The 22,643-nt window shown below is 55.0% G+C and overlaps 1 protein-coding gene across 1 annotated transcript; it reads right to left on the bottom strand.

Moving 5' to 3' along the window:
• Positions 1-3,755: 3,755 nt before the first annotated feature.
• S100A10 (S100 calcium binding protein A10) lies at positions 3,756-21,353 on the bottom strand. The gene is made up of 3 exons (XM_037883116.2): positions 21,188-21,353; positions 9,607-9,759; positions 3,756-4,223 (listed from the first exon to the last, which is right to left on the bottom strand). The coding sequence occupies exons 2-3, from the start codon at positions 9,736-9,738 to the stop codon at positions 4,062-4,064; spliced, it is 294 nt and encodes a 97-aa protein (XP_037739044.1). The 5' UTR covers positions 9,739-9,759; positions 21,188-21,353; the 3' UTR covers positions 3,756-4,061.
• Positions 21,354-22,643: the final 1,290 nt, after the last annotated feature.

Below are 22,643 nucleotides of genomic sequence, written 5' to 3'. Positions count from 1 at the left end.
CTGGCACCGAATCCTCCTAGGGCAGGACAAAGAAGCAGCAAGCTCCAGTTCTGAGCTGGCAAAGGAATGTGCTTCAGACACATATTTGGCAGGGGCTGCCTTCCCCCTCAGCAGCGCCTCCCTATTGTATAAGGAGCCCATTCTAACAGCTGGCCGGGTGAGCAGGCTGGCTAGTTCTAGGGAGCGAGGTGCTGAGCTGGCCCGCTTGCTGGTTCAGATCGGACCCAGCCTGGAGTGTCTGAAAGTCACAGTGGCTAATGTGTGTCGACTTACCCAAGCTGGCTTTAATCTAGCTATCTCGGGCACTGGAGCAGTGAAGCTGCGGCCCGTGCCTGTGGCCCGTGAGTAATTACCCGGGGTTCCTGCTCTGGTAACCCGAGCTCCCCAGCTCGGATATATCTGCATGAGCTGCCTGTCGCTGCCGTACAGACGGACCCACAGGCAGCTGGCCTCTGCGTGCAACGAGTTTGGTAGGTCTCTGTCCAGTGCCTAGTGAGCAAGAGGCAAAAATCACCAGCACCAATCGGCCTCTCTTTATTAAAAGCAAAGGAGGACTTGTGGCACCTTAGAGACTAACCAATTTATTTGAGCATAAGCTTTCGTGAGCTACAGCCCACTTTGTCGGATGCATCCAGGGGTATTTTCCAAGCAAGAGTGCAAGAATGCAGCAGTCTCCCATGCTGGGAGATGGTTGTGACACCCCCAGGGACAGGGAGAGTAAAAGGAAGTGGCGCCAGGGCTAGATCTTCAGCACTTGCAGGGCGCTCGGCTTCTTTACAGCACATCCAGGGGTGGGGAAGTGAAACCCACATGTCCTGAGCTGAAATAGGGGCTGAGGAAGGCTCATTAGAGTGCGGTTGTGTAATTAAATGGTTAAGATCCCACACCCACTCCCGTGGGAGACCGTGGGGAAGCCCCACCCAAATACTCATATGCTCTTGAGTTCCTGGTATTTGTCGTCAGGTGGAGCTGCAGCAGTTCTCTGGCTCTCACATGCCTGTGATGGGGGAAGACTTGTCTCGGGGTTAGAGCAGGGAGGTTGGGAGCCAGGATGCCTCAGCTCTGTTCCAGGCTCTGGGAAGGGAGTGGGGTCTAGTGGCCCCGGGGAGAGAGCTTTGAGCCAGGACTCCTGGGTTCTATTCCAGGCTCGAAATGTGAGCGTGGCCTAGTGGTTAGAGCAAGGGGGGCTGGAGGGCTCTTCCCGGGAGGCTGTGCTGACTGCCCGGATCCCCGCTGCCAGTGAAAACAAGCGGGCGGCCCCTTCCCTCTGAGGCTGCTGCAGCGAGTGGCCCCAGGCAGAGCAGGCGGGCCCTGCTGAAAATCCTTAGGAAAATTCACAGGTTACAGGACACCTCTCCCACCCTGAAAATAGCTAGGTAGGGAGAAAAAACAAACAAACAGCAGGGCAGGGAAAGGTGCCAAATCCACTTATGGGATCCAGTCCTGGAGCAGGAACAGCTTGTTGCCACTGCTTCCTAGCCCCCCCACAGGAATCACCTGCAAGGCTGAGAGCAAGTGAGGGACAAGGGTGTGAAACGGAGAGCTAAGGAGGGCCGGGGAGGGGGGGGGGGGCTGCCTTCCTGCAGCTCAAGAGGCTATTCAAAGGAAGCCTGACTCAAAGGAAGAACAAGGAGGACTTGTGGCACCTTATAGACTAACAAATTTATATGAGCATAAGCTTTTGTGGGCTAAAGCCCACTTCATCAGATGCATGGAGTGGAAAATACAGTAGGAAGATCTCTCTATATATATACCAACTCTAATGAGACCAATCTTGGCAACCCCCATATTTTCATGGTCTCTGTGTATAAATAGATCTTCCTACTGTATTTTCCACTCCATGCATCTGATGAAGTGAGCTTTAGCCCACAAAAGCTTATGCTCAAATAAATTGGTTAGTCTCTAAGGTGCCACAAGTCCTCCTTTTCTTTTTGCGAATACATACTAACACGGCTGTTACTCTGAAGACTAACATGGCTATCACTCTGAAACCTGACCCAAAGGAGTCTTCCAGCATAATACCAGCCCCCACCCCTAGACTCCATTCCCCTCCCTGAGCCAGGAACTGAACCCAGGAGTCCTGACTCTGAGCCTCCTTGATTTAACACCCCATTTCCCTTCCAGGAGTCCTGAAACCCTACTCTGACCACTAGACTCTATTCCCCTCCCTGATCCAGAAATTGAACCCGGGAATCCTGGCTCCCAGCTCCCCGTGGACCCAATCCCCACTCTGGTGCCAGGTTCCACTTCAGCTGCTGATCTGTGATGAGTCAGCCCCATAACTGATTCCTCCAAAAAGGCCCTACAGATGTGTTTTCCTGGGTGACCCAAGCCAGCGATCTGGCAGGCAAATGTGAAGAATGCTTCCAGCAATATTCTGGCTGGCTTGGAATCTGCTCCCCAAGCAGCACTGACCACATATGGAGGGATGCCCAGAAATTCCATGTCAGTAGGGGAAGCAAAGGAGGCGTCACTTAGGGCCTGGGATAAGGGCTATGTGAAAGTTAGGGGCTGATATACACCCAGCTGCCTTTCCTGCTGCATGGTAATTTGCACTGAGTCTTGCTTATCTAGTTTGGACGCTCAGGGCTGCCAGCCCTCCAGGATTGCCCTGGAGTCTCCAGGAATTAAAGATTAATCGTTCATTCGAGATTATGTCATGTGATGAAACTTCCAGGAATATGTCCGACCACAATTGGCCGCCCTAGGGCTGTCCCAGAGTCGTCCTGCTGCATGGAAGCCATGTACTGTGTAGCAGTCACACGAACGAACCTGCTGGAAAATCCCGTCCTGGCCTCAGTGGGTAGGCTCTGTTAAAACTGATTGGCAGGCAAGGGCCAGAGCGTCTCTTGCCGTTAAAGATACAAGAGGGGCACCATGCTCCGGGTGCCGCACTCAGACAATGGCGCGTGGTGGGAAGCAGTTGCCTCTTTCCACAGTCATGCCCTTTGCACTGGGTTTCTGAGCCGGCACTTGGCCGTTTGCTTGGTTTGAAATCCCAGCGCTGTTTCCACCTCTGTTCTGCTCAGGCTCATGGCAGAGATTTCTCTCTTGGATTGGGGCCGAGGGATGGGCGGCTCTAGAGCTGGCTCGCGGTTCATCTGGATCATGCCAAAACAAAAAGAGATAATGCATCAGCCTCATTGTCTCAAGCTGATTCAAACGCAGGCCCCGATGTGGGCCAGGGAGCGGGCAAGCTGGCTCTTTTGCACAGCCAGATTTCCAAATCTGAAGCTGTATTTGTATCAGCTTGAAACGATGGGGCTGGTGCACTTCGAACGCACCTGAACTCGGCCAGTGCAAATCCCACTTCACTGGACTTGGCGTGGATGTCGGTGGGTGTTTCTGGGAGCCCACACGGCGTGTTTTGGAGTGTGCGAGGGAGGGGGCATTGCATGCACTTCTTGGAGACTGTCTTAGGGCAGCAAGCACTGTATGCTGCATGCACTTCTTTGCAGACTCTTTAAAAAGTGCTCTTCTTTTTATTTAAAGCCATGCAAATGTATGCAAATTAGGCAAGCCCCTCCCCCTCCTGGCAAGCTGCCCCCGTGACCCTCAGTGTCTCAAAGCTCAGGTGCCCCTGTGCCAGCTTTATGTGTGTCTCCAGAATGCTCTATGCAGCTGCTCTGGAAGTTTGCAAACTCCATCGTCTCTGATTTATCGTGCCAGAGCTGTGGTTCCTGCACCCTTCAGAACGCCCTCTAGAGTGACGCAGATCAGACAAGGCCGGTGCAGAGAAAAAAAACTATACACTGTTGGGATTTTTAAAAAAAAAACAAAGGGAGGGATTCTTTATTGTAGGGCAAGGCATGGATACAATATAGAAATCATAAGCTGCTCTGGGGCTGGGATAGCAGGCTCTCTCTTGCCTGTTATATGGCAACTCGTGAGTCTGTTTGCACATTCAGAGAGTCACATTCCGTCCTTGATCCACACGCCCAACTTTCCATTGGTGTCAGTGGCCAGCTGGGAGCTCAGATCCAGGCCGCAATGTGGCCCTCTTTATATGGCTCGGGGTTTAGGAGTTATGCGGGGGCGGGGGGGTGTCTCCTGTCACCTCTTCATTTTCTCCCCTTCTGCTTCATGTGTACCACAAAGTAGTCGTTGCACGCGATGGTCAGCCCAGCCACTAGCGAGAAGAAGCTCTGGAAGCCAACTTTGCCGTCCCGGCACTGGTCTAGGTCCTTCATGATTTTATCCACAGCCATGGGGTCTTTCTGGTTCTGGGAAGGGAAAATACATGAAAGAAAAAGCAGAGGGGGGCTGTGAGTAAATGGAGCTGAATTTTCTCCTGGCTGAATCTGCTTTGTAGCAAGAGCGTGGGAGCCTGTTTGTGTGTCCATCCATGCTGGTGGCTCCATAGATCTTCATCTATCTGTTCATCCCTCCATCCTACAGGCTCCATATCCATCCATCCATCCCAATGGCTCCATATCCCTTCATCTATCTGTTCATCCCTCCGTCCCACTGGCTCCATATCCATCCATCCATCCCTCCCTCTGTCCATCCCAGTGGCTCCCTATCCCATCATCTATCTGTTCAGCCCTCTGTCCCACTGGCTCCACATCCATCCATCCGTCTCAATGGCTCCATATTCCTTCATCTATCTGTTCATCCCTCTGTCCCACTGGCTCCATATCCATCCATCCATCCTTCTGTCCATCCCAGGGGCTCCATATCCATCCATCCATCCCTCTGTCCATCCCACTGACTCCATATCCCTTCATCTATCTGTTCATCCGTCCGTCCCACTGGCTCCATATCCATCCATCCCTCTGTCCGTCCCAGCGGCTCCATATCCCATCATCTATCTGTTCATCCTTCCATCCATCTCAGTGTTTCCATAGCTTATCTGTGTGGGGCTTTGTATAGTGCCCATCATTGTGGCATCTGGGCATCTCTTTAAAAAGACACATGCTGCCCAGTCCTTCCACTTTCTCCCTGCTCTGACATTCCCCATACATCCTAGTTCCCCTGTGCCAGTCTTTCAGGCTCCAATCTGAGTGGATGGGAGGGGCTGCCTTCATGAATCAGCTTGTAATTGGGGCCCTAAAACCGTGCAAGTTCCTTGGGTCATGGGCAGTCTCCTTATTGGTGCATTGAACAGCCCCAAGCCCCGGTAATAACTAACAACAATCTTTTAATTTAGCTTCAAACTCTTTCTCCCTCCACTCCCTGCAGTGTTCATAACTCAGACAGGCCGGTGCATTCCCCCGAAACTGACTGGCCTATATCCCATGGTGAACCACGGTGACTAGTAGTAAAACTCCCCCCGCCCCGGACAGAAGCTCAAGGGGTGCACGTGTGGATTTCAGACCCTGTGCTGGCATGAGTCTCCTCCTTGCGTAGCACACACCAGGCAACGCTCCCGTCCTGAGCAAGATACAAACGCTGAGCAGCGAATGTAAACTAGCTTTCAAAAATGCTTCTTCTTTCACCCCCCCGGCCGGAGCTAAGGACGCCAATGGGCCCAGCCCTCTGAGCGCTGCGGACTGCGTGCACGGCGTACTGATGAAGCTGTGATTCCTGCGGGCTCCTTGCCCTGAGGAGGCTTGGAACCCACAGCTGCCGGTTTCCGTTAGGCATGCGATCAAGCACCTAGTAGATCATTTAGTCTCTTCCCCACCCACGACCGGTCCCAGTGGTACATTTCCTACTGCTTTTAAATGTCCGAAGTCATGTAGCTTTCACTACATCCCGTGGGAACATGAGGACTGTCAGAGCAGAGCAGATCAGGGCCCACCTAGCCCGGTATTCTGTCTCCAGCACCAGCTGCTTCACAGGCAGATGCAAGAGAGCCTGAACTGATGATGGGATAACCTGCTCCCAGGGAAAATTTCCTCCTAACCCCATCACTTAGAGGTTAGCTCATGGCCTGAACCACAAGAGTTTAGACGGATCACCTCCTAGGCAGCTCTCACCGGGTCTGACTCTCTGTTGACGTCAATCAGCGTTGCTCTGTTAAAGTCAATGAATCTAGGTAGATTTACACCAACTGAGGATCTGGTTCAGTGTCTGGAAACTTCCCCTGCCTTCACCTAAGTTTCCTTTTTCTTAATGTCCTCTCATTATTCTCAGCTCTACCATCCAAAATCATCCTGTCGTGCCCAGCACAACGGGGTCCTGGTCCGTGACAGGTCACGAGTACAAATAGCTCCTCAGTGTGCTCTTGAGGGTTCAGATCTCAGGTAGGGACAGCGGCAATGCTCAGCGTTTGAGTATTTAAAATGAGTCTTGAAGAAAGTTTCCAGGGAAATCAATAGCACCATTTTACACTTCTGGGCTGCTAAAGGATCTCAGAGCACATCACAACCTTTCACCAAGGCTCACTGCACATCTCTGGGAGGCAGGTGAACTTTGAGTGGGAAACTGAATGACAGGGCAGTTAAGTGACTTGGGCAGGGTCATACAGTGAGTCAGTAGCAGATCTGGAACTAGAACCCCTGCTCGAACCACTGTCCAAACATTCCTTTCCTAGAGAAGGAAACAGATGCCCGGAGTCCTGAGCCCTAGTCCCCACTCCTCAGATTTCCAGTGTCTTGATAGGTAAGTTCCTGTATATTTTGTCTTTCGATTGGGGGATGGGGGGTGGTAAATCCACACTGGCATTGCTCCAATGTAGTGTGAATGCTAACTGTGATGTAGGCATGCAGCGCTTAGAATGAATGGCAGGCACTGTTTCCTGCAGGATCTGTTGGATTTTGCAATGGGACGGTCTCCCAGGCAGAGGAAGGAGACATTTAAAGCTGGCACATGCATTGCAAGGAGTGTGCGCGCCCAGGGCTGGGGACAAGGGCTTTTCGCTCTGGTTTCTAGGATCTCTTCTAATGAGACATTCTGGATGTGATCCTGGAGGACATCGATTTCTGTGCTCTGGCAGTGAAATTTCACCCTGTACCGAGGCCTGGGCCCCCTGAGTCCAAGCACAAGGGGTCTGGAGGACGCAGGTGGGAGGAACCTTTTGCCCCATGGCTTGCAATAAACAAAGACTTCTGTGCATCCAGGCCACCCACCAAGCTTATCCAGTGTGTTCACACAAAGCAATGGCTGGTGAGCTCTGCGCACGGCACAGTGTTTGCTTTACAGACTGAGGAAACAGAACCCCAAGCCGTGAGCCCGGCTGTGCGTGATAAGCGGCAGTATGTGTGTTCCAGCTGCTCCAGGCTGTTGCCACTCCAGCCGAAGACCTCTTAGCTCTGCTGTCTACCCCATACACCTGGACTGACAGGGTGTGATGTGCATCAGCAAGGAGCCAAGCACTGAATTAGGTGAGAGGACCAAGCACAGGTTCAGATCTCTCAAATATTGGTGTCAACGTGGACCTCGAGGGCGTCATTCGAGAATTACACCGGGGTACCTGAGATCAGAATACATCCCCTACAGCAACCTCAGTCCTGTCCCTGCATTCACTCTGGATCTACGCCGGTGCCGCTGGGATCAGAAGCTGGCCCCATGTCTCTGATTGCTCTCGTGGCGGTAAAAGCAAGGCTGGGGCTTTGAAGGGAGTTAGGCACACAGCTGTCCTTGACAGCCCATGGGATTTAGGTGCCTCTGAAAACCCAGACTAGATCAGTTACAGGGAATTGGGCCACATCCAGCCTTGGGGTTCGCAGGAGCAATGTCACTGGGTGGCACCTGCTTATGCCACTGCTGAGCTTAGCCAGCTGCAGGTGAGGCCCTGCCATGGAAGTGACTGTATCCCTGGGGCAGGGGGTAACGGGAGGACTACAAAGCACTGGTTAATTGCTGACGATCTCAATATGCACCCACGTAGTGGGATGGATACCCTGGGGCTGGAGCATTAAATACCTATCTCTGATTATATCAGCCTGTGCCATCCATGCCAGCTTGCATAATAACCTGGCCTCTGTGAACGCTAGACACACAGGAGACGCAGGCAGAGGAGACAGTTATCTACAAGGACCTTGGGATGCCTAGCCCCGGGAGGGAGTGTTGCCTAGTGGTGAGAGCGGGGGTTTGGGAGCCTGGGCTCCTGGGTCGTATTCCCAATTCTGCCACTGACTAACTGTCTGATCCTGGGCAAGTCACTTAACTGCTCCATGTTATTCATGCTGTATTACGCCTCCTGAGAGGCGACTCCAGTCACTGCTCAGACATTGTGTCATTCCTCAGTTACAGGATCGCAGCTGGGTGCTCGGGAGATTTATCGGGGGGCAGGAGGGGGGAGCGTTGCCCACCTGCCATTCTCACAGGTCTGTCCTGCAGCCGTCTTCTTGCTTTGGACCAAACCGTAACAGCCAAGGAGCAGGGAGAACGCAGTGCACCAGGCAGCAGGGTTATTAATAGCCCAGCACATAGCAGGCTGTTACCAAAATGCTATTGTCTTGGACGATGCATCATTTATCAGGAAGGGAACACTCTGCCCAGAGCCTCTCCCCATTGTCTGTGTCACCCGCGAGCTGATAAATGGCAGGGAATCAAGTGCAGCAGCGACCCCACCCCTGCAGAGCCTCCTCTGCTGGAGGCGGTTGTGAGTCCCGGCTTCTGCGGTGCATGAATGCCACAGGGGCTGGGAGGGGGTGAAGGGGCCACTTGCCTCTCCGTGCCGCAGCTGGGAGTTTTCAAACCCAATGCCGGGGCCAATCCAAAGCCATGGGAACGTGGCCACTGGCTTCAATATGATCAGGCCTTTTCGAGAGACAAGAGTGAGAGCATCTTGGGGCTAGAAGCCGGAGGGCCAAATTCTCCAGGGCAACCCGTAGGGACTCGAGGTGGAGTTGCCCTGGGGTAACAGGGCACATCTCAGCCCAGAGACAGCTCCTCCTCATTCATCCTGGCCCCTCCCCTCCCCCCGCTTCAAAGGCAGCAGTGAAGCAGGAAGGAGCCCACCGCACCTCTCCCCTAAAGCCTATCCCATACTGGGGAAATGCAGCCACCTCTGGGGAGAAGCCTGGCAGCCAGCTTACGCCAACGGCCATGCACCCAGGCTGAGGTTTTCAAAGCCAATCAGCTGCCTTTGCCACGTGGCTTCCTTTGATGTGAACAAAGAGCAAGCTGAAGGGCTAAATTCCATAGCTGGCTTTGATTGAGCGAGTCAAAGAAGAGTTTTTCGGAGGGGAAATCGTCCGAGCATTATTTTACATGGCTACTGCGGCAGCACCGAGAGGCCAGCTGGGTCGGGCCCTCATTTTGAGGGCAGAATAGTTTCTTCATTTGAAGTGAGAGGAGTTTAGCTGGAAAAATTATAATCACTCAACCTGGAATTTGACCGGGACTCTGTCTGTCTGGATCCTACACTCTTTCTTTTTTGATCCTTGTCTGTCCTGTCCCATCTAGTCCATTTGCCCGTCCTCCCTGCTCTGTCTGACTTCTCTGATATGGTACCTGAACATCTTACCCTGACTTGTAAAAACCAGCTGAAGTATAAACCGGTTGGGATCTTGATTTTGCATCTGAAGGTGCTTCCAGCTGCACAGCGCCCCCTAGCACCACCCTGGAGCATCACTGCTCAGTCCTGGCCTGGAAGGAAGAGCGCCGCCCCCCCCCGCCCCCAAATCACCAGCCACTGGGACGAGCCAAGTCCCTCAATGGACCGTGACAGAAGGGATTAATCAGCAAATGAGCTTATCGGCATTTCTGACTCACATCCAAAAACCCAGGGAACTCCTTGTCCATCAGCACCCGGAGATCTTCTTTCGTCAGGTAGTTCTTGTCACCGGCAAATTTGTGGAAGGTGAACATCAGTGTCTCCATGGCATGTTCCATCTGAGACGGCATCTTTGCGCGGGTCTTTTGAGCCTGCCCAAGCGGAGAGAAATAGCACAGACAGCAGTTAACTTTGTTTTGTCTCAATAGCTGAACTCAGTTTTATCCCAAGGAGCAGGACCCCCCCATGCTAATTACTATGAGGGACGTGGGCTGTGCTGTTCGGATTCGTAGCTTTCGAGGTCAGAAGGGTCCCCATTAGATCATCTGTTCTCACCTCCTGAATATTGCAGGCCACAGAGCTTTACCCTTCTACCCCTGTATTGAGCCCAATAACGTTTGACTAACACATCTTCCAGAACGGCCTCCAGGCTGGATCTGAAGACATCACAACATGGAGAATCCACTGTTCCCCTCAGTAGTTTGCACCCTTATGATTAAAAACCGGTGCCTCGTTTCTAACTTGAATTCTAGTACATCTGCCAAAGCTACTAGCTAGTTAGGTTCTTACTCCCGCAGGCAGCCACCACTGTGGGTTCTGAGCGCTCAGACCAGAATGGAAACTTTCCGTGGGTTCAAAAACCTGTTGCCAACGTTGTTGTATTTCTACATCTGCCTAGTTTTTAGAGGGGGTGGAGAACTGCTGGGATACAGAGAGGCAGACGCTGGAGAGGCCAGGAGAGTTGGGATAAAGGTCAGATCAACGTCCAAACCTCTGGACTCCCTTCCCATTTTAGCTCTGCTCGGCACAATGCTCACAGTCGCTGGCTTGTGCCGCTGGAGCGAAGGATTTCATTGCACAATAAATTCCTTCCCGCCTCAGCAGTTAACCCCCGATCAAACTGATACAATACACAGTCTCACCCCAAAGGCAGGACATTCTAGAACACCAAAAGGAGAACAAAATGTACCAGGGTAACTATACTCTCCTAACTCACAATACAGTTTATGGGACAAAAACTTGCTTTGGATGGGGGCAGCGTGGCGAGTTTGGTTTAAATTAGAAAAAGGGGGAGTGACTGGACAATCGCTGTGATTTTTCTTTCGTGTTCCAGCACTAGGGAAACGACTACGTCTCTCAGTTCTTTCTGTCCAGGTCGCCTGATGCCTTGAAACTTCAGAGATGGTTTAGGTATTTTCAAGGGAAACCCTGGGTTAAAGCACTGGTGAGAAATAGTTAGAACAGAGGTGGGCAAACCACGGCCCGTGGGCCACATTCGGCCTGCGGGACCCTCCTGCCCGGCCCCTGAGCTCCTGGCCCGGGAGGCTCGCCCCCGGCCCCTCCCCTGCTGTACCCCTCCCCGCAGCCTCAGCTCACTGCGCTGCTGGCACAATCCTCTGGGCGGGGGGCTGCGAGGTCCTGGGGAAGCGCAGCTCAGTGCTCTGTGCAGCGCAGTGTGTGGCTGGCTCCAGGCAGCGCGGTAAGGGGGCAGGGAGCAGGGGGGTTGGATAGAGGGCAGGGAAGTTCGAGGGGATGGTCAGGGGGCGGGGGTGTGGATAAGGGTCGGGGCGGTCAGAGGGCGGGGAATGGGGGCGTTGAATGGGGGCAGGGGTCTCGGGGAGGGCAGTCAGGAAGGGGAGGGGTTGGATGGGGTGGCGGGGGGCAGTCAGGGGCGGGGGTCCCAGGGGCGGTCAGGGGGGTTGGATGGGGCGGCGGGGGGCAGTCAGGGGCGGGGGTCCCGGGGGCGGTCAGGGGGGTTGGATGGGGCAGGGGTCCTGGGGGGGGCATCCGGGGGCAAGAAGCAGGGTGGGGGCGGATAGGGGGCGGGGGCCAGGCCACGCCTGGCTGTTTGGGGAGGCACAGCCTCCCCTAACCGGCCCTCCATACAATTTCCGAAACCCGATGCAGCCCTCAGGCCAAAAAGTTTGCCTGCCCCTGGGTTAAAAACTGACTCATAAACGTACTGCGGAGAGATTCATAGATTTCAGAGCCAGAAAGGTCCATTATGATCATCTAATCTGACCTAGCACAGGACCAGGACATGGAATTTTATCCCCTTATTCCTGCGTCAAGGTCAAGAACTTGTGCTTTGAGCCACAGTTAATTGTTCAAAATATAAATCCCCATGAAACTCGCCTGAGACAAGCTTAATATAAAAGCAAAAGACACGGCTAACAGCTGATTTTCCTATCTCATGCCTTTCGTAGCAAGATCCTTAGGAGCTCAACAATCTCTGCAAACTACTTAACAAAATTATGAGCCAAAAGCTGCCCAGCGCACGTATCCTAGGGCAGATTTCCAGCCTGCATATTCCAGGAACACTTCTCCCACCACTAAAATGCAATCACCTCTGGGGTGGAACTTGGCAGCTGTTTATCAACTCATGGTAACGCTATGCAGCAAGACATTAGAGAATGTCCCACAGAGATCAATCCCCCTGAGAGGGGATGGAGTGGGTGATGTAAGAGGGCTTCCCTCCCCCTCCTATGATTATGTGATTCACAGCAGCTTGGGACAGGAAGTAAAGACGATTCCTATTTCCTGGGGTAATTTGGTGGTGAGCAGGATGCAACTAGTGGAGTGGGTGTATAGCCGAGATGCAAGTCCAGGCTAAGGAGAAACCTGACAGATCTTAAAATACTCAGGAGCCATGCCTAGCAGCATGCGTGTCCCCAAACTGGTTACCCTGTGCACTACACAGCCATATGGAGCAGCGGATGTCTGGAGAGCAAACGCAACAGAAAGGCTTGACTAGAGTCAGTAGGGAAAGCGAGGCTGGTTGGTAAACGCTGTGGATTTTTTTTATGAATTGTCAAAGCAAAGTATTTCAAGGGAAGATTCCTTTCTCTGCCCCCCACCAGGAACGGGAGACTTTGATCCATTGCCAAATCCAACTGCCTCGTACGCTGCTGGGTAGTGAAGAGAAGTGAGAACAGGGGCGTGGAGCAAATGCTGCAATCCCATGAGTAGGGCCTCCAGGGGTGGGGGAAGAGTAATCGCTTCCAAAGCTCTTTAAAAAAGTCCTCCTCGAGCCATCTTTGCTCTGGGTGAAAGCAGCTTTTCTGCCGGGATCCCTTTTTGGTGTTTTACAAGAATATAGCCCTGTCTTGATGGTGTACATGGTAACATGCCTTGGGATGCTCCTTCCTTTAAAAAGTAGAGATAGATGAAAGACGACAGACAGAGGGAACCAGCTGGCTTGAGGAAGTGTGAATGGGACATGGAGCCTCTCTTTCCCTGGTCATCTGGTGCAAATACATCAGTAACAACATCTCACTGCTGCTGGGTGTGTCTCATGTGCAACGTGTTCGCTGGGTCTCAGTCCCTTTCTTAGTGGCCAAACATTCCCGGCATGGAGAGCATCCTTATAATGTGTCCTCCTGTCCCAGCAGGGAACTCCCTCTCCAACCTCCAGAGGGGGTCCCCTGAGAATGTGGGCGGGGCGTGTTGGTGGGACAGCGATGGGGGACGCTTGACGGGCTGGGATAACGGATGAGCCAACCCGTAGCGCCTCGGGATGGACGGCGCCATGGAGAATTCGCCAGCATAAAGGCGCCGCTGGCAGGGTAAGGGTTAAAAAGTTTGCTCAAGGGAATCCGCTCCAGAGCGGGCAGCAGATTGCTGCAAGCTGAGCGGCAGCTTCCTCCTCTGGGGAGCCAAGGGACTTCGGCCAAGAACGCCTCCCATAGAGCAAAATCATCCCCCGACGTCAACCAGATGCTCGGCAGGCCTCAGAGTGCTGATCACAGGGCGTGTGCGCTCCCCACCCCACCCAGAGGAATGCAAAGGGAGGGGACAGACTGCCTTCTGGGCTACATGCACCCAGGGGTGTTAACAGCTGCTGCCCTCCATCGGGGACCCTAGGGAAAGGAGCCCCGCGGACGCTTAGTGCATCCGTGTGCCAACAAACATGAGGTACAAGCGATTCCACTAGTGCACAGCAAGTCCTCCACACGCACATCCCCTCCCTGTGCCACGCGCTGCTCTGAGCCCCTTGGAAGGGATTAGGAGTGAACCGCGTCATCCCTGAGCATTGAGACACGCAAAGAGGTCTGTGTGGGGCGGGGTACTGACCTGGCACCCAGCCTGCTCCCATCCGGCGAGCAGGGATTTCTTTGGAAGACTCTGAAGTCTGAGGGATGTTGGTTCCAAATGCTCAGCGTTGGGGGAAACGTTCCCGGCCTCCCCCAGGATACGGCGGGATAAACGAAGGGAGCCAGCAGCCAGGGCACGGGGCATGCCGCCTGCTCTGCCCAGGCCTCGTTCCTTTGCCAGGCAGTCGTTGGCCCACCTGGGCATTTGTGATGGCTTTGGAGCTGCACCAAAGAGGCCCTCAGCCTGTTCTCGGCTTTTAAGGACAGCCGCAAAAAAATCTCACCACGCTCACAGCTGCCATTTTTCCTCCTCCCCGGGGACCGTTATTTTGGCCCCCTTCGGAAGACACGGTCCCCATGGTCCCAGTCCTCTGCTGTTCCATTGCAAAGGCGGATGCACGAGTTGCACGAGTTCTAGGGCACGGATGCACGAGTTAACAGCCCGCCTCATGGCGGACACTTGCTCCTTCCTAGGGGCGACTCCTGCCTGGCGCCCGCCTGCGACACTGGTCATGCAGCTGCCCACGGCATTCAGCAGTTCTGCCCTGTCCTCTCGCCCCTTGGGGTGAATTAGCAGGGCCCTGCCATCACTCCAAGCTCAGGGCGCAAAACCTGGCCAACAGGCCGCGCCTAAGAGCTCAACATTATCTTTTGGGGGCTGTAATCTTGGCCCCTCCTGAGACACTTCGCCTGGCGCAGACTCTTCGCGAGGAGATGGGAGCGAGCACCAGCTGCCTTTCCTCCATCTCTGCCGATCCGAGCTACCGCAGCCTTTCCAGGAAGTCGTTTCGCCATTCGGCCTTGGGAGAAAGAGGAAAACCCCACAGGGCGGACAGAGGGAATCGGGCAGGCTCCGAAATCAAAGCGATTGGGTCCTTGATCCCCTTCGTAGGTGAACTGCAGCGTCAGGCCAGAGATGGACTGAGGGGGTTGGAGTTCAGGCCGGGCGTCCCATCTGGGGTCGAGCTTGGTGGCTGCAGAATCCTACCGGCTGCTGTGACGAGATTCCAGCAGCCAAGTTCAGCTCCTCTGACCACATGGCCACCATCTGGCGTGGGGACCGACCTGCCATTTTCCGCTGTTCCTGTGTTATCCCTGCGTGACCCACTGTGGGGTGGGTGCGAGAGGGGCCCCTGCAGTGCCTGATCTGTGCAAGGGGGAAGCATGTTACACGCCCAGCTAGAGAGGTTTAAGTCGGGCTGTCGCACCTCATGCTTCTAGCTGTGGAGATCCTGGTACCGTGGCCAGTCAAACGGGGCACTTGGAAGTGATCCGACTCTGAAACTGGGGGAGAAGCGTGGCTCGAGGTCCTGATGCAGACCCATCTCCAATGAGGGCCCCTAACTCATCTATTCCCTCAGGCCATATTGTTCTCTCTGGTCCATTTCCCATGGATGTGGTGCTCACGCCAGCCTTTAGAATAGAGGCTGGGGTGGGAAGTGAGGGGCCCGTAGCAAGGGAAAAACTCCCCAACTCCAGTTGTGTAACAGGTGGGCGACAATCAGCAAGACAGGAGGGACGCAGCCAAGCCTGTATTCCTCGGGAGCTGTGTTTGTCCCCTGCCTGTCCAACCCAGGGCAGGGCAAAGCCTATAATGAGAGCGTCTGAGCAAACACAATGAAACAGCATCTAAAGCTCCATCCCCATCCCAGCGGTGGGAGTTTGCTAGGGCCCCACGCAGACAGGGTTTGTTTGCTGACGGGCGGCATGGAAAAATAAACCCAGGGCAGGATGGAAAAATAATCCTGATGTGTGATAAACAGGACTCTGTTGTTTCTGGCCAGGTTCTCCTCTCCCCCAGAAACTGCAGTCCACACTGGAGCAGTGCAGGTCACCACGCCCCACCCACCCCCCATCCCAGGGTATCCTCCCTGCCCCTGCCTGGCCTGAGCTAGTATTTTCCAGCCCTGCTGAAAAGTAGCCAGCAGAGCCTCTGAGGAAATGACTCAGGTTGTTCCATCTCCATCCAGGAGCAGGATCAACCTGTCCTGGGCTGGTGGGTTTTCTGCTGCCTCAAACAGTCAGCACAGCCACCAAAGCTGGGGACAGATAGCAGAGGAACTGCGCAGGGTGACACCCAACCAGCCTGGGGACGGAGAGGGGAACGCCAGGGACAAAGCTCTTCACGGAGACCCCTTCCCACCTGTCATAAATATAAAGGGAAAGGTAACCACCTTTATATATGCAGTAACAGCAAGCCCCTCCTGGCCAGAGGTACAGAATCACTTACATGTAAGGGGTTAATCAGTTCAATTAACCTAGTTGGCTCCTGACCAGAAGGACCAATGGGGAAAGAAGATACTTTCAAAGCTGGGGGAAAGGGGAAGATTTTATTTGTGCTCTTTTTTTGTTCCCTCTCGGGACAAAGAGAGAGACCAAGCAGGTAACCCAGCTCCTACGCAAATGATACAGCTAAAATTCCAGAAATTGTAAGCAATAGCAAGGAAATGCATTAGATTATCTTTTGTTTTAGCTTGTGAATTTTCCCTATGCTAAGAGGGAGATTTATTCCTGTTTTGTAACTTTGAAGTTGAGCCTAGAGGGGAATCCTCTGCGTTTTAAATCTTTTTTATTACCCTGTAAAATGACCTTCCATCCTGATTTTACAGAGGTGCTTTGTTGACTTTTTTCTTTATAATAAAGTTCTTCTTTTAAGAACCTGATTGGTTTTTAGTGTCCTAAAAACCCAAGCATCTGTGCTCACGTTGTTAACCTATTGGTTGGTATATTATTCTCAAGCCTCCCCAGGAAAGGGGGTGAAGGGGCTTGGGGGGATATTTGGAGGGGGGGTAGGGCTCCAAGTGGCCCCTCCCTGAATGTTTGTTTAAATCACTTGGTGGTGGCAGCAATACCGTCCAAGGACAAGGAAAGGAATTTGTGCCTTGGGGAAGTTTTTAACCTAAGCTGGTGAAATATAAGCTGGGGGGGGGGTCTTTCATGCGGGTCCCCACATCTGTACCCCAGAGTGGGGAGGGAACCCTGACACCACCCATTCTCAGTCAGATGCTAACCTGGCACTTGAAAGCCCTGGATTCAAGTCCCTGCCTCACCACAGGCTTCCTGTGTGGGTCACTTAGCTCCTCATTGCCTCAGTTTCCCATCTGTAAAATGGGCGCTGTGAGGATAAATACACCAAAGATTGGGAGATGCTCAGATACTACAGCCATGGGGGTCAGGTAAGCACGATAGCAAAACGTCCCCTTCTAGTGCGTTGCACTAGGATGATCCGTTTGTATAGAAATAGCACCTAGTAGCCCAGTTGTCGGCAAGGGCCCAGCCATGCTAGGTGTTGTACAAACACAGAGCAAAGAGACAGCCCCTGGATAGTCTGTTGCAAATCACTGGAAGAAAAAGACGAATCTCCCAGTTAAATACCATTTGGGAAGCACGGATCATAACAACACTGAGCTCTTCTATAGGGCTTGCATCTGCAGATCTCAAAGCACTTTGCAGAGGAGGGTTAGTGTCATTAGCCCACATGACCGAGGCCCAGAGGGGGGAAGGCCCACATTTTCCAAAGCAGAGGCCCTACCTCAGGGTCGCTCTAGTTGTTGGCCAGAAAGTATCTTTTTTTTAAAAAAAGAAAGCTCAGGTTCTCATGGTCCCAGATCCTGAAATCAACCAATCAATGGGAGTTAGGGGCCTAAATACCTTTGAGGCTCTGGGCCATGGCTCCAGAAACTGGGGCTTTGAGTAAAACACTAAATATTGTAAAACTGGCCATAAAATGTCAAGAGTGGACACAAGGATGCCTAGTAATAGCTGTGTGGCCTAGTAATTAGAGCAATGGACTGAGAGCCAGAACTCCTGGGTTCTCTTTCCTGGTGGGAGTGGTTAGAGAAGTGCAGAGACAGGGCTTCTGGGTTCTATTCCTGGCTCTGGGATGGTTACTGGTTACAGCACATGGTGGGGGGCAGGACTCCGGGTTCTATTTCTGACTCCACCCGTGCGACCATGGAGTGAGGCTCCGTGCCTCGGTTTCCCCATCTGTGAAATGCTGCCTCTCCTGTGAGGTCTTCGGATGCAACATGATACATAAGGACACAGCATTCAGACTGAATTATCCAAACACAGCAGGGCTGCCTTAGAGAGGAGCGGTTTTTGTATTCCCTTTCAGAGCAGCGTCTGTCTCAGCAGGATTGCAGCCTGCTCCTTGCCAGGCCTGGGGACTGTCCTGTAGCACCAATGAAGCCAGTGGGCCAGATCCCCAGCTGGTGTGAATCAGTGTAGTGCCACTGAGGTCAATGTAGCAATGCCAACTGGCACCAGCTGAGGATCTGGCCCTTGGCCCTCCTTAGTTCTGCGTTTGCTTCAGGCTGCTTTGCCCTGAGATCTGCAGCTCGTGTCTGAAAACCTCTATGGGAAAAACAGGAAGCCCAGCCCAGCTTGGCAGTTGTGCCCACTGTGCTCGGGGCTGCTCGCCTGGAAAATTGGCCAGAGCCCCTCGTCAGCTCCACATTCGAACTTCACTTGGAAAAAGCCCCGGGAACAGAGTGGCAGGCCCATCCCTCCAGATCCAGGAAAGAAGGGGGGCTGGAATGCAAGTCTCCTCAAAGGACCTCTGTTCCTGGATCGTCAGCTGGGGCTCATGCCAGCTCCGCTGCATTGTTCTGTCTGCTAGAGTCTGGCAGGGCGTGCACCATTCTCAGTCTGAGAACAACACCACCCCTAAGATCCTGCCCGAGGCAGCCTCCAGCCCAAGGGCAGGTTCTGAGGAGCAGATCAGAGAGATCCTATTGAAAGGAGCCTTCCCGGAGCAGGCACTGGACTGGAATCCAGACCGTGAGTGAAGCGGGAGGGAGCCTTCTTCCCAAAGGGTTATTCAGCCAAGTCACAGACCCAGCTCTGTCCCTCCCTGCCCGGGACATGCCCAGTGACAAAGTCTGGGTTCTTAGAGATGGGAGCCTACCCATACACACACCGGCACAAAATGGGTGGAACTCAATTCCACCGGGATGAGTCAGGGGAGCATCTGGAGCATTCCCAAAGGGCATCTCCCTCTGCAGGGCAACCCCAGCCCAGCCCCAACAAGGAAACTGGCGCTGTGCAGAGAGAGAGCAGCAAGCAGGGAGGTGGCAAACAAATATTTGAAAAAAGGCATACATTTTTAACAAGTGAGTACAATTAACCATTGGAACAATTGACCAGGATTCTCCATCACCAGCCATTTTTATCTCAAGATTGGGTGGTTTTTTTTTTTTAAAAAAAAGATCTGTTCTAGTTCAAAAGGAGAAGTGGCCTTGGTATCTATGAATCAAACCAGGCTCCCAGCAAGAAAAGCAACTCCAGCTGGAAGCCTGGATCCTTGGAGTGTCTGAGCAGCGCTTGGAAAAGAACATGAATGCATCCGATGAAGTGAGCTGTAGCTCACGAAAGCTTATGCTCAAATAAATTTGTTAGTCCCTAAGGTGCCACAAGTCCTCCTTTTCTTTTTGCGGATACAGACTAACACGGCTGCTACTCTGAAACCTGGAAAAGAACAGCATGTCCTCAGAACCTGCCCCATGTGGTAAAAACTGGCTGGCTTTTGACGCTGTGATTACACGTCCCTGCACGTAACCACCTCTCTCTCTTCTCCATCGATCCGTCTTGCTCGCTCGCTCTATGGCAGCTGTACTATCTATAGCAAGCATCGCATTGGGGTACCTTGCGGGAGCACCGATCTGGCTCTCTTGCACCTCTCCCTTGGCCCCACAGCAGCCATTGAAAGTGTTCAAGCTGTTTGCATCCCCTTGTAAAGCTCAGAAAGGGCCCATCCCCTCGCTTCCCTGTTGCCCAGTGTCTGAGAGCAGGGGCCGTACCCAGGCTTCCCAGACCGTGGGACGCTCGTGCCAGTTCTGCTCCGGACACGGCAGACCCCAGGCAGCGAGTTACCAGTGGAACCCCACATCCCGCTGCAGAGGGGAGTAACTCGGTCCTGACTGTCAGAGGTTCTGTGGCCTGCAGTGTGCCAGGAGGTCAGACCAGACCAGATCATGATGGTCCCTTCTGATCTTAAAGTCGATGAGCTCGCGAAGGCCTTGCTCTGACTGGCGGCTGACTGTGAATGGGACTGTGTAGTGTGAGTGGCTGTTCCTCACCTACACTCATGCACACACAGGGCACATTCCCCCTTTGGGGTGACTCCCCTGAGTGCAGCGGGGCTCCCCCAGGCTCCATCCTGAGCACTAGCAAAGGGGGCGTGGTCCAAGTGCTCGGAAGAGCAAAGCAACCTTCGCACTTTGCCATTGGTTAGACACACCCAAGATCTCTGGGGCAGAGGGGAGCATGGAAAGAAGAGGGGGCTGGAGAGACCCCACCCCACGCAACACATGCAAAGGGGTGCAGAACAAACCGACAAGCCCGGCTCTTCGGCATGAGGACAGGGCCCCACCAGATGCAAAAAGTCTAAACCACCTGGGCCTCCCAAAGAAAGCTGGGGTCCAGCGGCAGCTCCCAGAATCCCATCCCAGTGCAGACTTCACTCCGTCCCACGGCAACATTCACACCCGAGTGGGACCCCAGGGAGGGGCCACGTCCCAGAGCCCTTTCCGTGTTGGGGGTGGGGATCGATGATGCCCCCACAAGTGGCACCAGCAGATAATAGTAACGAGCCTGTCCCCGATAATTCTGCCCCCATGACGGACCGACAGACCCTCTCGCCGCAGCTGCCCTCCCTGCCGAATGAGTGATGCCCCAGGCTGCTGCTCCTCGGGGTGCGCCCCTGCCCTGGGTGCTCTGGGCTCCTGGACAACAGCAGCAGCTACAGCGCTGGGAGTGACCACAGCATGGTGCCACCCCCAAGGCCAGCGGGGCTGGATTGGGGCGCCCCGGCTGGGATTACGCTCCCCCCATCCCCAGGGGCAGCAGGACTAGGGCTCCCCCCTCCTAAATCCATCTTCTGCAGCCTCCCCCAATTCCTGCGGCAGCAGGCTCTGGGGTACCCCAGAGCTCCGACTCCTAGCTGGGTGGGGGGGGAAGCAGAGCTGCGGCACCTCCCCCGCCCCCGTCCAGCTGAGGCATCCGGGCTGGGGGGCAAGAAGAAAGCTTAGAGCCCCCCACGCTGGGGCATGTCCACAGATGGGGGCTTTACCTCTCCCCGGGATTAGTGCCCTGCAGGAGGGGCTGGGGGGCAGGAAGGCAACCCAGAGCCCCCCACCAGGGGCTGTCCGGAGATGGGGGCTTTGTCCCCCCAGGTCAGTTCGCTGCAGGAGGGGCTGGGGGGCAGGAAGGCAGCCCAGAGCCCGCGCAGGGGGTGTCTGGAGATGGGGGCTTTGTCCCCCCAGGTCAGTTCGCTGCAGGAGGGGCTGGGGGGCAGGAAGGCAGCCCAGAGCCCCCGCAGGGGGTGTCTGGAGATGGGGGCTTTGTCCCCCCAGGTCAGTTCGCTGCAGGAGGGACTGGGGGGCAGGAAGGCAGCCCAGAGCCCCCCCAGGGGGTGTCCGCAGGTGCGGGCTTTGCCCCCCCCCGGTCAGTTCTTTGCAGGAGGGGCTGGGGGATCCCGACTCACCTTGGCTGGGACGCAGGAGCGGAGCAGGCGTGCGGGGACCGAGGCTCAGGACTGTGGGTGGGACCGGAGCCGCCGGCCCTATAGACTCTGCCGGGGGAGGGAGGAGATCCGGGGCGGGGGAAACCTGAGTCCGGCCCGGGCGGAGCCACGCGCGGTTCCCTGCAGCCCCGAGCCCGGCTCGCTGGTGCCCCCTGCCTTTGGCACCGCGCTCCGGGCCGGCCTGCGCCCAGCCGCCGGGCGGCGAGAGCCCGTCTGCCCCCTGCCCCGCCCCGGCCGCCTGGGGCAGGGCGGGCCGAGCCGGGCCGGGCCGGCCGGGGGTTGGAGACACCAGGTGGGCGAGGGAACAGCTGGTCTGGCCCCGCGCCTGAGAGACACCGACCAGCCTTCCAGGCCAGCTGTGTGCGTCTGTCCCCGCAGCCCGCTCCTGTCTGTCCGTCCAGCCAGACCCAAACACCGCTCCTGTCTGTCAGTCCAGCCACCCGGATACACCGCTCCTGTCTGTCCGTCGAGCCCCCCGGATACACCGCTCCTGTCTGTCCGTCCAGCCAGACCCAAACACCGCTCCTGTCTGTCCGTCCAGCCCCCCGGATACACCGCTCCTGTCTGTCCGTCCAGCCCCCCGGATACACCGCTCCTGTCTGTCTGTCCAGCCAGACCCAAACACCGCTCCTGTCTGTCAGTCCAGCCCCCCGGATACACCGCTCCTGTCTGTCAGTCCAGCCACCCGGATACACCGCTCCTGTCTGTCCGTCCAGCCAGACCCAAACACCGCTCCTGTCTGTCCGTCCAGCCCCCCGGATACACCGCTCCTGTCTGTCAGTCCAGCCACCCAGATACACCGCTCCTGGCTGTTCGTCCAGCCAGACACAAACACCACTCCTGTCTGTCCGTCCAGCCCCCCGGATACACCGCTCCTGTCTGTCAGTCCAGCCACCCAGATACACCGCTCCTGGCTGTTCGTCCAGCCAGACACAAACACCACTCCTGTCTGTCAGTCCAGCCACCCGGATACACAGCTCCTGTCTGTCAGTCCAGCCAGACCCAAACACCGCTCCTGTCTGTCCGTCCAGCCCCCGGATACACCGCTCCTGTCTGTCCGTCCAGCCAGACCCAAACACCGCTCCTGTCTGTCCGTCCAGCCCCCCGGATACACCGCTCCTGTCTGTCTGTCCAGCCAGACCCAAACACCGCTCCTGTCTGTCCGTCCAGCCCCCCGGATACACCGCTCCTGTCTGTCCGTCCAGCCAGACCCAAACACCGCTCCTGTCTGTCCGTCCAGCCCCCCGATACACCGCTCCTGTCTGTCTGTCCAGCCAGACCCAAACACCGCTCCTGTCTGTCCGTCCAGCCCCCGGATACACCGCTCCTGTCTGTCCGTCCAGCCAGACCCAAACACCGCTCCTGTCTGTCCGTCCAGCCCCCCGGATACACCGCTCCTGTCTGTCCGTCCAGCCAG

This window comes from Chelonia mydas, chromosome 24, assembly GCF_015237465.2.
Source record: "Chelonia mydas isolate rCheMyd1 chromosome 24, rCheMyd1.pri.v2, whole genome shotgun sequence".
NCBI lineage: Eukaryota > Metazoa > Chordata > Testudines > Cheloniidae > Chelonia > Chelonia mydas.
This window is presented reverse-complemented; position numbering and strand designations above follow the sequence as displayed.

Excerpts from the sequence above, each read along its gene's own strand:
- S100A10 (XM_037883116.2), bottom strand. The coding sequence starts at position 9,738 with ATGCCGTCTCAGATGGAACATGCCATGGAGACACTGATGTTCACCTTC. Across the intron at positions 4,224-9,606 it reads AGTTCCCTGGGTTTTTGGAT|AACCAGAAAGACCCCATGGC; the intron begins GTGAGTCAGAAA and ends TTCCCTTCCCAG.